At 33.9% G+C, this 15450-nt stretch overlaps 2 protein-coding genes across 2 annotated transcripts; one reads left to right on the plus strand and one right to left on the minus strand.

Annotated features, from left to right (window-relative positions):
- Positions 1-943: 943 nt before the first annotated feature.
- LOC123695603 (monocarboxylate transporter 9-like) lies at positions 944-12005 on the minus strand. The gene is made up of 6 exons (XM_045641504.1): positions 11939-12005; positions 8205-9698; positions 7647-8117; positions 5644-5865; positions 1781-2066; positions 944-1323 (listed from the first exon to the last, which is right to left on the minus strand). Exons 2-6 carry the CDS (start codon positions 9426-9428, stop codon positions 1172-1174), a joined length of 2355 nt encoding a protein of 784 aa, XP_045497460.1. The 5' UTR covers positions 9429-9698; positions 11939-12005; the 3' UTR covers positions 944-1171.
- Positions 12006-14351: 2346 nt separating this feature from the next.
- LOC123695448 (40S ribosomal protein S24) lies at positions 14352-15001 on the plus strand. Its single transcript, XM_045641308.1, has 2 exons — positions 14352-14501; positions 14607-15001. Exons 1-2 carry the CDS (start codon positions 14452-14454, stop codon positions 14953-14955), a joined length of 399 nt encoding a protein of 132 aa, XP_045497264.1. The 5' UTR covers positions 14352-14451; the 3' UTR covers positions 14956-15001.
- Positions 15002-15450: the final 449 nt, after the last annotated feature.

Raw genomic sequence — 15450 nt, forward strand, 5'->3', positions numbered from 1 at the left:
GGCAAAAATTGTCTAATTTAGCATCATTTTAGTAAGCAGTCATGTTAAATTTGTTATTTCCCTAATACTTTATCATTTTTCAACAAGTTTTCAATAAACAGATTTAACATGTGTAAGGTAACCATGATGACGAGTTTTTATGGATAGCGAAGAGAATATATTGTAATAACAATATTATGATGAAAATTTAGAACACCATTTTAAAGATTGTTACTAGTAATGAAACAACACAATATGACATCGGTATTGCACTCACATGTAGTTATAAGATTGTTCGTTTTTACATTGAAATTTATACTTTTTTAACTTACCTCATATTTTTTTGTTTTACGTATTTCAGCTTTCCAAAAAGTAAAATAAAAAGAAATATATGTGCCCATCAAGGTTACTGAGGATTACGACCCAGAAAAAAATACCTTTTTAAAAATAAACTTTGTAAAGTTAGCTGAAATTTGTGCAAGGCTGCTATAAACAGTTTTTCTTTGATGATTCTGGCTTGAAATTGACCCGTCGAAGCAACGCGTTTAAAAAGAAGATCTGAGTAGCTAACAATTTGGTAAACAGCATCTGATGCAAAACACAACTTTCCTCTATTTACAAAGGATGTTAATGCTATATATCGGTTCATATCCAAGCTTTGTAGCCAAAAGTTATTTATAACTATCATTCTATACCAATTAAAATTGTATGTACCTACCTATATAGTATGACCATAATATTATAATATAAATACTGTTAAAAATATATGTCGTTATTATTTATAGACCATGATTTTTAGTTTTTTCTATTTTGAAAAATCCTAAATTTACAAACCAGCGTGGTCACTCGACAGAAAGAGACAAAAAACATGACTGACGTCATTGAATGTCATAGTTTCTTGTTTCAAGTTAATGGTCATAGTGCAATCTCCAGTGTATTAGAGGATATAAGCTTCTTGGTCGAGCCGTTTCGAAGGAGATTAGTTAAAAACACTGATGTATCAAAAGAGTATACATATGTACTAATAATACACTCATAATATTGTATTTTAAAATGGCAACATAAAAAATATTATTTCTCGCTCGCTCAGGAGTCAGGCAATTACCCGACTCGTACTGTCATTCTGGAAAGTATCTATAACTTTTAGATTGGAATAAGCCTTGCAATTACCCCAATCCCACTTAACAAAAAATTATATAATTTCACTATTTTGCTCCGTTTCCCGTCTCTGCTGGTAAGACCTGATCGGTTGTATAAAGGCTGTAAGTACTCCGGCCATGACAATCCACCCCCCGCCGAGGTAAAAGGATAACTCCCAGGATAATGTTAGGTCGTATATGAGTCCTGGGAACGATAGAATTCTGTTAGATCTAGATGTCATTCTTTTATACCTAGATAGTCTGTGCGTATCGTAAAAGAAGTTAGAGTAAGAATATACAAAGATGAGATTAAGTATCTTCATGATAATCTGTTTTTTACGAATTATAATATTTTTTTCTAGCTTCTGCCCTTCGCGCTTCTGAATTCATACACTTAATACTTATGATGATACGTAGTCATCTAGAAATATATCGGATAAAACTACATAAAACGCACCCACATTCAGTAGTTTTTGAGTTCAATGAGAGACTGACAAACAGACATATTGCTGTTGTTCTTATAAAAATTTCCCAAACAGTTACAATTTTATAATTTCACTATTATTTAGTCATCATACACATTCTGTCTTAAGCATATTTTACACCCCCAAATGTCATTATCAAATTCACAATATTACATTACATTACAGAAAACAACTCACCAGATAGCGGTGGGCCAATCAGATGGCCAATCCCCTCCGCCAACAGCACCAACCCGTACGCGGAAGTGAAGTCATCCAACGACACCAATTTGACCAACAAGCTTGGTACAAAAGTGAAAGACGCGGCGAACATCAAGCCAAACGTTCCACAAACGAAGGCCAATAGCCAATAGTTCTTGACCACTAAGGGTATAGCGGCTACAGAGGCCCCACAGAATAAAAGACAAGCGGCGTATAGATTGCCGATGGATACACTAGGGAAATCCCCTATCCAGCCTAAGCCTACCTGTGGGAGGAAAATGAGAATTAATGTTTAGGAGTTATTCTTACTACGTAATAAAATTGTTTATTTTACAAGGTAAAGCAGAAGTTTTTTTACGAGAATGGTAAAGATAGCTTCGTTAGGATTTGGATTTGACTACTAACTTAAAAAACTGGGCCCTATATTATAAATAGGGATTGCAATCCGGAAAAACGGATCCGGTAATCCGCCGGATCCGGCATCATTTAATGGTTACCGGATCCGGTACCAATATACCGGATCCGAAGACCGGATCCGGTGCTAGCAGTTTGTGCGAAAATAATATAGCTGTTGGATGAGTAGGTACTTTAACTGCGTTGTGCGTAGTGTTCATGCGTGCGAGTCGTTCGTCGCCGATCGTCGTCGTCGTTGATCTATCTGTGAAAGCGAAATCTATAAAGAATGAGCTACTCGTTACGTCGTAAAATTATTACTAGTTACCTACAGTACTTAATTGTTTTCTTGTTGTCTATTTGTCTTAACATTGGTTAGGAAACAAGTAGATAACTGCATTAAAAACAACCGACTTCAAACTTGCACTTGCAACATTTACAAATACAGACAAAAATGCTCATAAAATAAAAATAACTGCGTTAAAAACAACCGACTTCAAAAACGGAAAAGTAAGAAATAAAAAAGATTTGATATTATTAATTACTACATATTATTTTTATGTGCTATTTACTAAAAAGGTTTGATGTCGGTGCATGGGCTTAATACTAAGTGCTTAGTGTTTGGCACCGACTTCAAACCTATTTAATAAATAGCACATAAAAATAATATGTAGTAATTAATAATATCAAATCTTTTTTATTTCTTACTTTTCCGTTTTTGAAGTCGGTTGTTTTTAACGCAGTTATTTTTATTTAATACTTTTTAGTGTATTTTTCAACACGAATCAAACGAGCCCAAACTCGATAAAGTTGAGTCAATATATTACTGAGTTCCTATGGCCACCTTCCGATTCCATCATCAGATCAGCTCCATGTCATGATAATGTTTCATCGCTATCCAATTTACATTCGTATACAAAATTTCAGCTCAATCGGTTACCGGGAAGTGAATCAAAGTTACTTGCTACATTGAAATTAAGTCATCGAGTACAGACAAAAATGCTCATAAAATAAAAACTACTAGGCCTAGCCGAATAAAATTTTTATGGGACCAATTCGACACCATCCCGCATCGAACAAAAAAAGAATCACGTAAATCGGTTCAGAAACCTCGGAGTAATCGGTGTACATACATAAAAAAAAAAAAAAAAAAAATATACCGGCCGAATTGATAACCTCCTCCTTTTTTTTGAAGTCGGTTAAAAAACTACTGTGCCTATCCGAATAAAATTTTTATGGGACCAATTCGACACCATCCCGCATCGAACAATAAAAGAATCACGTAAATCGGTTCAGAAACCTCGGAGTAATCGGTGTACATACATAAAAAAAAACATACCGGCCGAATTGATAACCTCCTCCTTTTTTTTGAAGTCGGTTAATAAAGTCAATTTTATATATTTGTGATTTATTTTTTATAAACTACCTACATATAAGTGCAGTGACACTTGATTAACTCACTTATTTTTTATAAAAAGCGAAAATCATCTTGATTTAATCAATCCGGTCGGATCCGGCCGGATCCGGCCGGATTGATGGGAATCCGGTCGTATCCGGCCGGACTGAAAATGACGCCGGATTGCAATCCCTAATTATAAAGGTACCTATTTTAATTAAGATTAGTGTAGTGCAGTTAACCATTATTTTTAATAATCGAAAATTAACTTATTTATCTAGAACAGCTCTTGTCCTATGTAATTTATTTGAAGTAAAAATAATTATGGCTAATCTGCATAGCTATCTAACCATAGGTACAATAAATTGCCCATTTAGCCTTGCAGCAATAATTAAATGAACAGTAACCGAAACAAAAAATAAAATATCAATCTTATACTTCACGAAGCTACCGTTGATAAAATCCGAATATATCCAAAACCTTCGGTTATATTTAGTCTGTGGTAAGTGCAAGAATTTGGCACAGATGCGTAAATATCAGGTGACATTTGCTTTCTGGATTTTCTATTTTTGTCATAATTTATTGAACGCTAATTATATCTAGTTTCAAATTGTATTCCAATATTTTTTCCAATACTTTGTTTCATAAATACAATATTCATTTAAAATAACATTACTTAACTACCTACCTACTAATAAATAATGTTTCGGTGTAAGGCCGCGTTTCCACATGCAAGAAAACTTCCGCAATAAATGTCCGACAGACTGTCCGACAGCAGCTTGCATGTCTAAACCATGTAGCAACTGCTGGTTTATAATAATTGCAAGCTGCTGTCGGACATTTCTTGCGGAAGTTTTCTTGCAGCCTTAGTATAGTATAAACCTGCCGTGTAAAATAGTCATGAACTTTTTGATTGATTGAAAGAATACAGCCCCCACATGCAAAGCAATATTATTTCCAGCGTTATAATATTGTCTTCTTACATAATGGTTACCCCTAGGCAAAATAAAATATTGATTCGTATTATATTATTCAGCTTCTTATTGTGTACCTAAAAACATACGGTCTACTGTCCTATCTTAACCTAGCTTTGGTACAAGACTTTTTAATGTCAAGAAGAAGAGCTTATTAATTGTCCATAAAAGACCGGCAAAGCACCTGTAACACTTCTAGTGTTACAAGTGTTTATGGGCGGTGGTGACCACTTAACATCAGGTGGCCCACCTGCTCCTTTGCTTGCTCTGTCTGACATAAAAAAATAAAAATAAAAAAGATAAAGTAGGTATGTATTTATACAAGGGTCGTGCATTTACCAATCAAGTAAGTACCTTTATGACATGAAAGTTTGGTGAGCGAGATAAAAGTAGTTTCTAAAACTTATACAGCATCTAAAAGCGTAATGTAAAATAATGTGTAATACTGTTCTAGATGGTCTAGCGAACTTTCTATAAAAATGTGGAATATCCCAAGCATGCAGAGGTATTTTTAATTGCAAAAGAAATAACTTTCCTGGACTTTTATTTCTGAATTAAATTTCTCGTGAAAATGAGAGCGTTGGCGCAACAAATTATCACTTGCGCAAGCGCGCAAGAGATAGCAGCTTATCGACGTTTCTTTCAGAAAATAGAAGTACGGATAATGTACTTGTACCTTCTCGCTCTGTCTAATGTTTGAAATTTATAGGCTAAGTTTTTCCTAATTTATTTATAGGTACCTCTAAGATATAGGTAATTGGGACTTGATACTCTAATGTCTACTATGCAAGGAACGTAATGCCGGATTGACCATTTATTTTTAAACTTGTACCTACTATTTCAAATTTAACCAAGGCGGAGCTGATGTTTTAAATAAAATCATTTATAACTACCTAAATTATTCTAAATAATTTACTTTCTAACGGTTTATAAATGCGATTTATTCATTATTTATACAACTATATTTTTAAGAATTTCATGCCTGTATCCTTATTAATCATGACGTTTCAAATAAATCGCGTTTAAAAACCCTAAAACTCGAGCATGCAACACTCACAATCAAATCACAAATAACTCACCATTCCAATAGTATTGGTGATACCAATCAAACTCAACATCACGGCTCCATCATCATCATTATACCCATTGTTCACCATGTGCTCAGCGAGGTAGAAATACGGTACAATAAACCATACAAATATAATAATTGTTCCAACACAAAGTATTATGAATGTAACCTCTTTGAATAGTTCAACGTTAAACATATCCTGTAGTACTGTGACACAATCGTCGTACCAATTCTGTAGACAATAAGGCATAATATATTGTTATCATAATAACACAGAACAGGAAAAACTCATAATAATAAACCATAAGACTCACAATCGCATATCAAAATGTTTTAAAGAAATACACTCACAATCGCCTATTAAAGTCGTCTAAAATAACAGCGGAGTTGTATAAAAAAATAATTGCAATTAGAACCTTATTTCGTGGTAGTAATATTCAAAGTGTATTGTGTAGTGTATTGCTCATAAGAAAACTGCCTATTAAATAGGCGCGTAGAGTTTTGCCTCGGACAATTTTAAAGCGTGATTGTGAGTCTAGTTGTTAATTATTAAGGTTAGAAGAAAACACTTGTAAACAAAGATAGTATAAAAAATAAAAGCAACATTTCTGAGAATTTATAATCTTATTCTTATTTCTAACTAAGTAAATACATAATTTACTTTTGCATTGCTGATTGCACTATCACCTAATAAAGATTGCAGCATGAAACGATTAGATATCGGATTAACTATATATAGACTACTAGCGGTCCGCCCCGGCTTCGCCCGTGGTACATATTAACGTTTTCTCTACATAAGAACCATCCTCGTACTTCAAGGAATATAATAAAAAAAGAATTATCGAAATCGGTTCAGCCGTTCTCGAGTTATGGAATTACAACGAAAAGTGGCATTGATTTTTATATATTAGAAGACTTATACTATATTGAAGATACTTTCACCAGTAGAATTTATCTGAAAGCTTATTATCTATATATATAAAACTCAAAGGTTACTGATATAGTGATCTATCAACGCACAGCCCAAACCACTGGACGTATCGGGCTGAAATTTGGCGTGCAGTTAGATGTCATAACGTAGGCGTCCCCTAAGAAAGGATTTCCCGAAATTCTTGCGGGAACGGGAAAAACGGGGATGCACGTACAAAGTCGTGGGCGGAAGCTAGTCTTATATAGGCAGAGACAACGCGAACCTTGTCATTATAAGCTAGCTAGCGAGGACTACACAATAAAAATAATATAGTGATGGTGCATATTGCCAGTGACAATTTATGTTCTTTTATTTACTTGGTCAAGTAACATCTAAAATCTAAATTATGTTATATGTAGATTTCACCTGATGCATGATAAAGATACAGACATACATAATAAAGGTTTAACAACCTTGTCTTACAAGCGAAGTAATAGAGCGAGTTTAATATACTGCGTTACGAAAACGCAAGAGTAGGTCAAGTTAAAAATTAACCACTGTCATCATTGTAGCAAAAATAGAATGTTTTTAAAAATAATAATTAATTTATAGTCTAGTCTGTCTCTGCGCCTTCTTTCCTCCAAGTGGCAATTACGTTTTATGCGCGACAGATTATTGATTTTAAAGTATTTTATTTATTTTATTTGTATTTAAAATAATTTATCTATACTAATATTATAAAGCTGAAGAGTTTGTTTGTTTGTTCGTTTGAACGCGCTAATCTTAGAAACTACTGGTCCAATTTGAAATAATCTTTCGATATTAGATGGCCCATTTATCGAGGAAGGCTATAGGCTATATATTATCACGGAGCAGAGCAATGCGGGTGAAACCGCGGAGAACAGCTAGTACTTAATACGACAAAGTTTGTTTTAACGCGCTCATCTTAGGAACTACTGGTCAGATTTGCAAAAGTCTTTCAGGCTTTTAAAGAAGGCTATAGGCTACAATATATCATCACGCTAAGACCAACAGAAGCGGAGCCACGTGAGTGAAACCGCGTGTAATATCGTCGTAAAATAAATTAAATAAATTGTACTCACCTCTTCTTCCTCATTAACCGTCATCATGGAATTTTTAAATATATCAGGACAAGACGATGCCTTCAGTTTATAACGCTTTATATTCAAAATCGCGTTCCTATGGCTTATAGAATTTAATGGCATCTTCAAATCGCGTAAATAATGATGATTAACAGATAATTGCTTTTTAAACCAATCACGTCTATTGTCTTTGCTGTCTTGTTTCAAGAGCGGTTTCAATTCTTTTGACCCGGACATTGATCTTCTTATTACTTTTTGATCGTCGTTTGATTTCCCTTCGCCTTTCGTACCTTCGGCAGTTGCATTGTTATCTTTTACGTCATCTTTACTTTTAACTATCGGCTGAGTAACCACATTAGGTTGTAGAGTTTTCCTTAACGCTAAATCTCGATCGAACAAGTTACTTGCAAATGACACGTACTTCATGCTATCATCACACTCTTTACTTGTGTTCGTAAAGCCGCTGTTCATCTGAAATTATAGAAAGTTATATTATTATTAACATTCATTATCAGGCACTGTTATAGATCAATTTTATGTATAAAATATACAACATACCTCAACAACATTACTCATATTCGATGGCATATCTATAAGAGATCTGGTTTTCCTCTCATCATTCTTCTTTTTCATTAACACCATAATTTCACGACGTCTTATAGTAGCTACTTCATCTTTTATCACTTTCTCCGCTGAAACACCCTTTGATATAAGACGCTTCATATTCTTACCACGCGAAAACTCATCATTATAAGAAACAGAATTGGCAATTGAGGCGGAACTGGAATATTTAGATTTCAGATCATCTCTTACAGATTTCTCTTCTTCCCTTTCAGATTTCTCCTTCTCCTGCTCCAAGATCCACCAGTCGGGATCTCTCATAACGCACCCACACACGCACAAATTAAGCAAAGTACCAGCCAACAAAAGGATCGTTCCTCTCCAACCGTATTCTTCTATAAAATATTGTGTCATTGGAGCGTAAATAAATGTTCCAACTCCAGTACCACAAGCTCCTAAACCGACAGCGAGATTCCGTTTCTTTTCAAACCAATAAGCGATGGAAACAACCGCAGTGACGTATACGAGACCGAGGCCCAACCCAGCGATCACGCCAAATGTCAACATCATCAATTCTATTGAATTTGAAACCGACGCTAATACAAAACCAAGCGTGGAAATCAAACCACCCAATATTGTCATACTTCGACAGCCATATCTATCCACCAGAGCGCTCATTACTGGTCCCGATAAAAGAGGTACAGCAATGAACAGACTGCCAATCCATGCTGTAGTCGCTTTGCTAGCTTTAAATTCTTCAAGAAATTCCATATACAGTAATCCAAACGAGAAACTAATACCATCAGCGATCACTGAGATGACAAATGAAGAAAATACGACCACCCATCCCCATCCACCATCTGGTATCTTTGCTTTAGGAACTTCGACTATCTTAATAAGCTTTTGTTTTTCTTTCACATCATTACCCTTTACATGATTTTCTTTTGTTTCGTTGTCTGTATCGATATTCACTTTTGTGCACTTTCCATCGAGATCTTTATGATTTTCCTTACTATTAACGGCAAGTAGGTCTTTATTACTAACTTCGACTTCTGGACTAGAGAAGGATGTGGAACCAATACTTGTAGTATCATCATCGCCTTTGACTATACCCGATGTCGAATCGGTTAGCAAAGATTCACGTACTGCATCTTGTGGTTTTAATTTATCTTTTGGCGCGCGATTTCTCAATACTACAGATGACTTTTCGTCTAACTCCATATCTTACTATGTTACAAATAATACTGGCAGTGGGGACTGATTCAAATAAAAGATTAACGTCTTAATCTTGGATCTCTGGCTGAATATCTACTAGACTGTCTAGCCACGCTGTTTAGTTTTAAGGTATTCGGCTTGTTTTCAACAGGTACCATGAAGATCTTTATCAAAGGGCTGAAGTAGGCAGTTTTAAAGTGACCCATGCAAGGTCGTCACTGTCTTAAAAAGTTAAAAATTGTAGTGCGAAGTCTTTGAAACCACAAAGCTCTGCTCCTGAAAAGATAAATATCACAATCTATCATAATTATAATAGACAATAGACACGTTTCTATGATAATTTAAGTAATTGTACGGTGAAATTATTGATATTAAAATATAGCCATAACATCCGTTATTAAATTACAAGGATCAACGAAATAAATGACAATGATATCGCAGTTACCAGCTGACTCTTCATATTATTGTCGAATCATATGAAACTTATCATTCATAAGTCTTTTATATAGAGTATAAATGAACCCAGGAAGCTTATAAAAATATTACAAAACACAGATACTGCGCGTCTACCAAATGTTAAAAATAGTTTATATGGCCATGAACTGCACTTTTATAGGGCGCTTTTTCCCTATTTCTAATAGTCTGTCTAGCCTTGACTTTATTTTATCGCCGTAAGATCGTGGTTCTTCATTAACAAAATTGCCTACAACATTCTTTTGGTGAACCAATTAATCTGATATTGAAATATTGCAAACATTCTAAAAATATTTTTTTTGGTTTTGGTTTTATTACTTTTTATGATTTGTCTATAAGTATGCAATGTTTAATCTTATAATATGCTCATAAGACCAGAAATATAGTATATATAATAGTTATTATTGATTGATTGATTGATATTTTTTTAATTAATTACGTTATTGTTAGTGCCATCGCGATCATATGTGCACGTCTGATATTTTTTGCCACCCCAGTTGCCTGCTAGAGACTGTTTTTTTTTAGGTTTTTTTAGCAATAAGACGGAATTTATGGCCCTATTCTCTATAATCTATGAGCCTATATTTGTATGTTATATTGTTTCTCCTGTTTCTTTGTATTAACTACAAAGAATAAATAAATATATCAGAGCAGGTAGAGGTCATAACAATAGAGCCCAACATAAATTTCTTCGCGGTTATTCCCACCGGCTAGTTAATGTTTAAACAGGGGATGTTATTTATGGTGCTCTTAGCTCTTCCCTCTTTTGTTTTAGTCTCAATATAGACAACTAAGATTATCTATAGAAATGACTAGCTAAAGCCCGAGTCTTGTACCTACAGCTACAGGTCTAAAAAGCACGCGGAAAAAAGTATATTTTCAACTAACATAAGTACTAGGTATATCTCCGAACAAAATTTAATAGAGATACAATCAGCTATTTTTACGTAACATAGTAACGAACATAAACCCATCTATAAAACTTTCATGTTTATAATATTCGTAGTACCTAGCTACTTCTTGTGTAATCATTTAACCATTGGCGAGCTGGCCAACAATCAACAAAAATATTTACTGATTGAACTTCATAATTGTTATGATTTATGAATAAGGCTTGTTATTTAGATTTCTATGAATAAGGCTTTAGGCGTAACTTTCAGCTATAACCTATATAAAGTGAAGTCCCATGTCCCCTAGTGGGGTAAGGGGCAGATGCATTATACATCTGTTTCACTGATCGAATTTCTTTAGAGACAAGTAGGTGATCAGCCTTCTGTGTCCTACCAGACCGAGACATTTTTTTTTCTTCGTCTCCACCGGGAATCGAACCCAGGACCCCTCGGTTCTACGCTCACGCGTCAACCATTGTACCAAGGAGGCGGTCAAATAACCTTTAGGCATATAATAAATCTCTACAATAATTATAAATTCAACCAGTTATTGAAAAATTGGGAAATAAATGCCTATTCTAGGTAACTATATAATAATTTTTAAAAATATCTAGCTATATTTTTTCTATAGTAGGTAGTAGGTACCTATATAACTCAGAAGTAAATCACGTTTTTCGCTCTATCGTTCTTACAGTTTGGAATATTGAGCCAGGTCATGCTCCAGGGACAGACAGTCTGGCGTCTGCTCAAGGAAATATACCAAGTAGGTATTATGTTCATAATATAATTATGTATTATGTGAACGTTATAAAATTATGAACTATGATAAAAATATGCATGGGGTTTATAAATATCGGTCACCGTTGCTTAATGATAACCACGTGACCTATTAAAAAGAGAGCCTGTACGTTTTCTAACTAAAATATAACACGTGCACATCGAAAAATACCATGAAGTGATTTCATATTAATACAAACGTGGAAAAATCACACAGTCATAAACCCATAATAACACTACCACTATACCTAGTCTATAACACCATAATACCACGTGGCAACACGAATTTGTATACGAAAAAAGTACCACGATTAATATATAACATAGAGCTGTATAATTTAAATTAATGATAATAAATGAATTTGGCACACTTACCGGTTCGACGACTTTCTGTTCCGTTACACGGGACCATCCAGTTTGAACGCACGTTATCGTATGAAATTAGCGTCAAGGAACGATCGATAATATCGTAGTGGAAACCACTATGAAGATCCCACCCGCCCCTCCCTGCCTTACCGTGAATACGCACAATCGATGGAACCGCATGGGCCGCGAAGGGTCTCGTTCGATGGTCTTAGACGTGACGTCATCACGTTGAAGTTTGTACGTAAAAAATAGCGTAGACGTATGATTCAGTATGTCTTAATTTTGTTATCACATGTTTAATTCATCGAAGCTACTTATAACAGTAGTGTAAAGTATTACGATAATTAACAACTTAAAAGATTAATCGGACATCGAATGTAAAGTAAATAAATACAGTTTTTACAAGTTATCAAGTAGTGTTTAATAAGAAGAATATAAGTAATTACTACCTACATAGTTAAATTAATTAAAAGTTTTGTAATTTACAAAATATTCTCGTGTAGTTATTTCAGTTATTTGTGGCATATCTATACAGAAGTATACCTAGTATAGAAATACTTAATATTATTATAAAGAGGAAAGTTTTGTATGTATGTATGTATGGTTTTCACGCATAAACTACTGAACCGATTGCAAAGAAATTTAGCACACATATAGAGGGTAACTTGGATTAACACATAGGATAGGTTTTATCCCGGAAATCCCACGGGAATGGGAACTATGCGGGTTTTCCTTTGAAAAAGCGGGCGAAGCCGCAGGCGGAAATCTAGTAAGTTATATTACTTTATAAATTATGCTATTTGGCAAGTCTGAGCTTAGTTAATCTTTGCAAGAAAACAAAATATTTGCTCGTTATGGAGACATGGTCCCGTGAGAGCGATTTGTGTAATAATAACATTAAGTTGTTTTTTTATAGAATATTGATGTAGAATACGGTGTTTTTAAGGGTGCGCGGTTAAACTCTGACGTCATTGGGGATTTATGATTCCCATAAGTAATAGAGTCTATAATAACATTATACAACTTTTACTTGTATGGCATGAAAAGAATTAAGAAAATCTTTGCTATAATAGCGCCTGTTCGTAAAGTAGTAGCAATACTCCTATAATCGTAATGCAACAAAAATTATAGCCAGGCGTACACAATAAATATGTTAATAAACAACCTACAAGAAACACATTGAAACAAACAAAATCGCGTTTTATATTCCTTTGGAAGTTGTTTCAAATTTCGTAACAAGTTCTTGATGTAATCCCTATATTATAAGCCATATAATATATTATAGAATTAAGAATTACCTATCCATAGAAACGTCGTACTTACCAACGTCAATACATTTTTTATTCCTGAATGCATAATATCAACTTAACTAATAAAAGAGCAAACCATTAATTTTCTTAAATAATAACACCGTATTATGTGTGGTATTATCACGTATTATTATATACCTACCTACATACCGTTTTGCTTTTTAAAAGTTGAAAATTTTTATGTACCACGAACATTTCAATTTAAATAATCGCGCCAACGTCAATGAAACTTCTTAATAATTTACCTGAGACTTTTGGTTAGATACGCGCTCTTTTGAAATTAATAAAATAGATGTATCATATTATTCAGTGATCATTAAATCGAAGTATATAATTATATTTCTATGCATTAAATGCATTCTTATTAATGAGAAATTATAACTTATACGAAATTACGGAAACATACAGAAAAAATAAATAATGTACAACTTTAACATAGGAATCTTAAAATAAACATTAATGAATAGTAATTATGTACTTCATAAATTAATTTGTGTTTTAATTTTAATTTAAAATTCGTTTTTGTAATTTTCAAAAAAAAACAAATATGTACAAGCAAATAGGAATGAAATGTTCAATAATTATTTCATACATAAAACTAAGTGTTCATAATAATTATTTATACTTTTATCGATTGAAATTTAGGTATAATAATTTGGGGGCTCGTCCGGGATACGGGATGGTGGAATAAAGAAAAAACAGACGAAGACTACGATGCCGGTGATTTAACCTGATTAAGAATTTACGAATTACGAACGAAGACTAAGATTTAAAGAAGCTTATGATTATACGATTACAACTTGAAGACTATAAAACTTTTTATTTACACCATCCGCACATAATTTGGAGGTAGGTACTTTATTTTGATTTTCCACAAATTTTTTTTCAATAGCGTCGATAGCGTCCTCGTCCGTAATGGCAACTCTGTTACGTGCAAAATACATACTTCAAAAAATATTTTTCGAATAGAAAATATGAATGTACTATACGTAAATATTGTAAGATTATTATGTTTGAAATATTACAATTTACAATTGTTTTAACTTAATTTAAATTTAACAAAAATTCAGTGTGGTGGATATCAAAAATGCTTTCAATGACAGTTGGAAAATTGAACATTTTTCATGGCAACACCAACACGTTCTTTTTCCCTGTGAAGTTGTTAGGAGACACGTGCGTAAAGTACGCCGAAATCCCTAAAAATATTTCAAAATGAGTGAAGGTACAGCGACTATCCGTACTCGTAAATTCATGACCAACAGGTAAAAGTGCATATTATAGAAAGCATCGAAAAATGTTTGTTTCATGTGTAAAACGCGTCCACCCCACGATGACAGGTTATGTGACAACGTTTGTATCGTTTTCAGATTGTTGGCCCGCAAGCAGATGGTTTGCGATGTCCTCCACCCAGGCAAGCCCACCGTCAGCAAAACAGAAATCCGTGAAAAGCTTGCGAAAATGTACAAAGTGACACCTGACGTTGTTTTCGTATTCGGTTTCAAGACGAACTTTGGTGGCGGCAAGTCCACAGGATTCGCACTTATCTACGATACCCTTGACTTTGCTAAGAAGTTCGAGCCTAAACACAGGTTAGCCCGCCACGGCCTGTATGAAAAGAAGAGGCCTACACGCAAACAGCGTAAGGAACGTAAGAACAGAATGAAGAAGGTGCGTGGTACCAAAAAATCCAAAGTAGGTGCCGCAGCCAAGAAGTGATGTGACGGTATAGGACTGTAAGTAAATAAACTCCAAAAAAACTGCATTTTGTGTTTGTATTTACAATTCCTCATATCTCACTGAAACATTTAGTTACTGATGTTTTTGAGATTAATAGTGGCTTTTACTATAGATTTAAATTAGTCTTATAATCTTATTAGGTGCAATCTGAAGTCAATATATTATTTGAACAATATTTTTCAAGAAACTAGTAAACATCAATTACATTTGCGTTGTCAATGCCATAATTTTTATTTAAGGTAGTGATGGAATTGTGAATTATGCTAAAATTATATTTAGTCTTCCAATTATTATACACAATAACTTAAAAAGAACTCAAGTATCATACTCGGAAGTTAATGCTAAAGTCCATTGTATATTTTGCAATTATGACGCTACCAAAATTTTAAATTTTATTGACAAAATCAATAGTTGCTGTTATGTTATCCTACTTCAATCATACAATAGTTAGTTTTAGATTTGAGCATTTATCCT

The sequence above is a fragment of the Colias croceus genome, chromosome 11 (genome assembly GCF_905220415.1).
Source record: "Colias croceus chromosome 11, ilColCroc2.1".
Classification (NCBI taxonomy): Eukaryota; Metazoa; Arthropoda; class Insecta; order Lepidoptera; family Pieridae; genus Colias; species Colias croceus.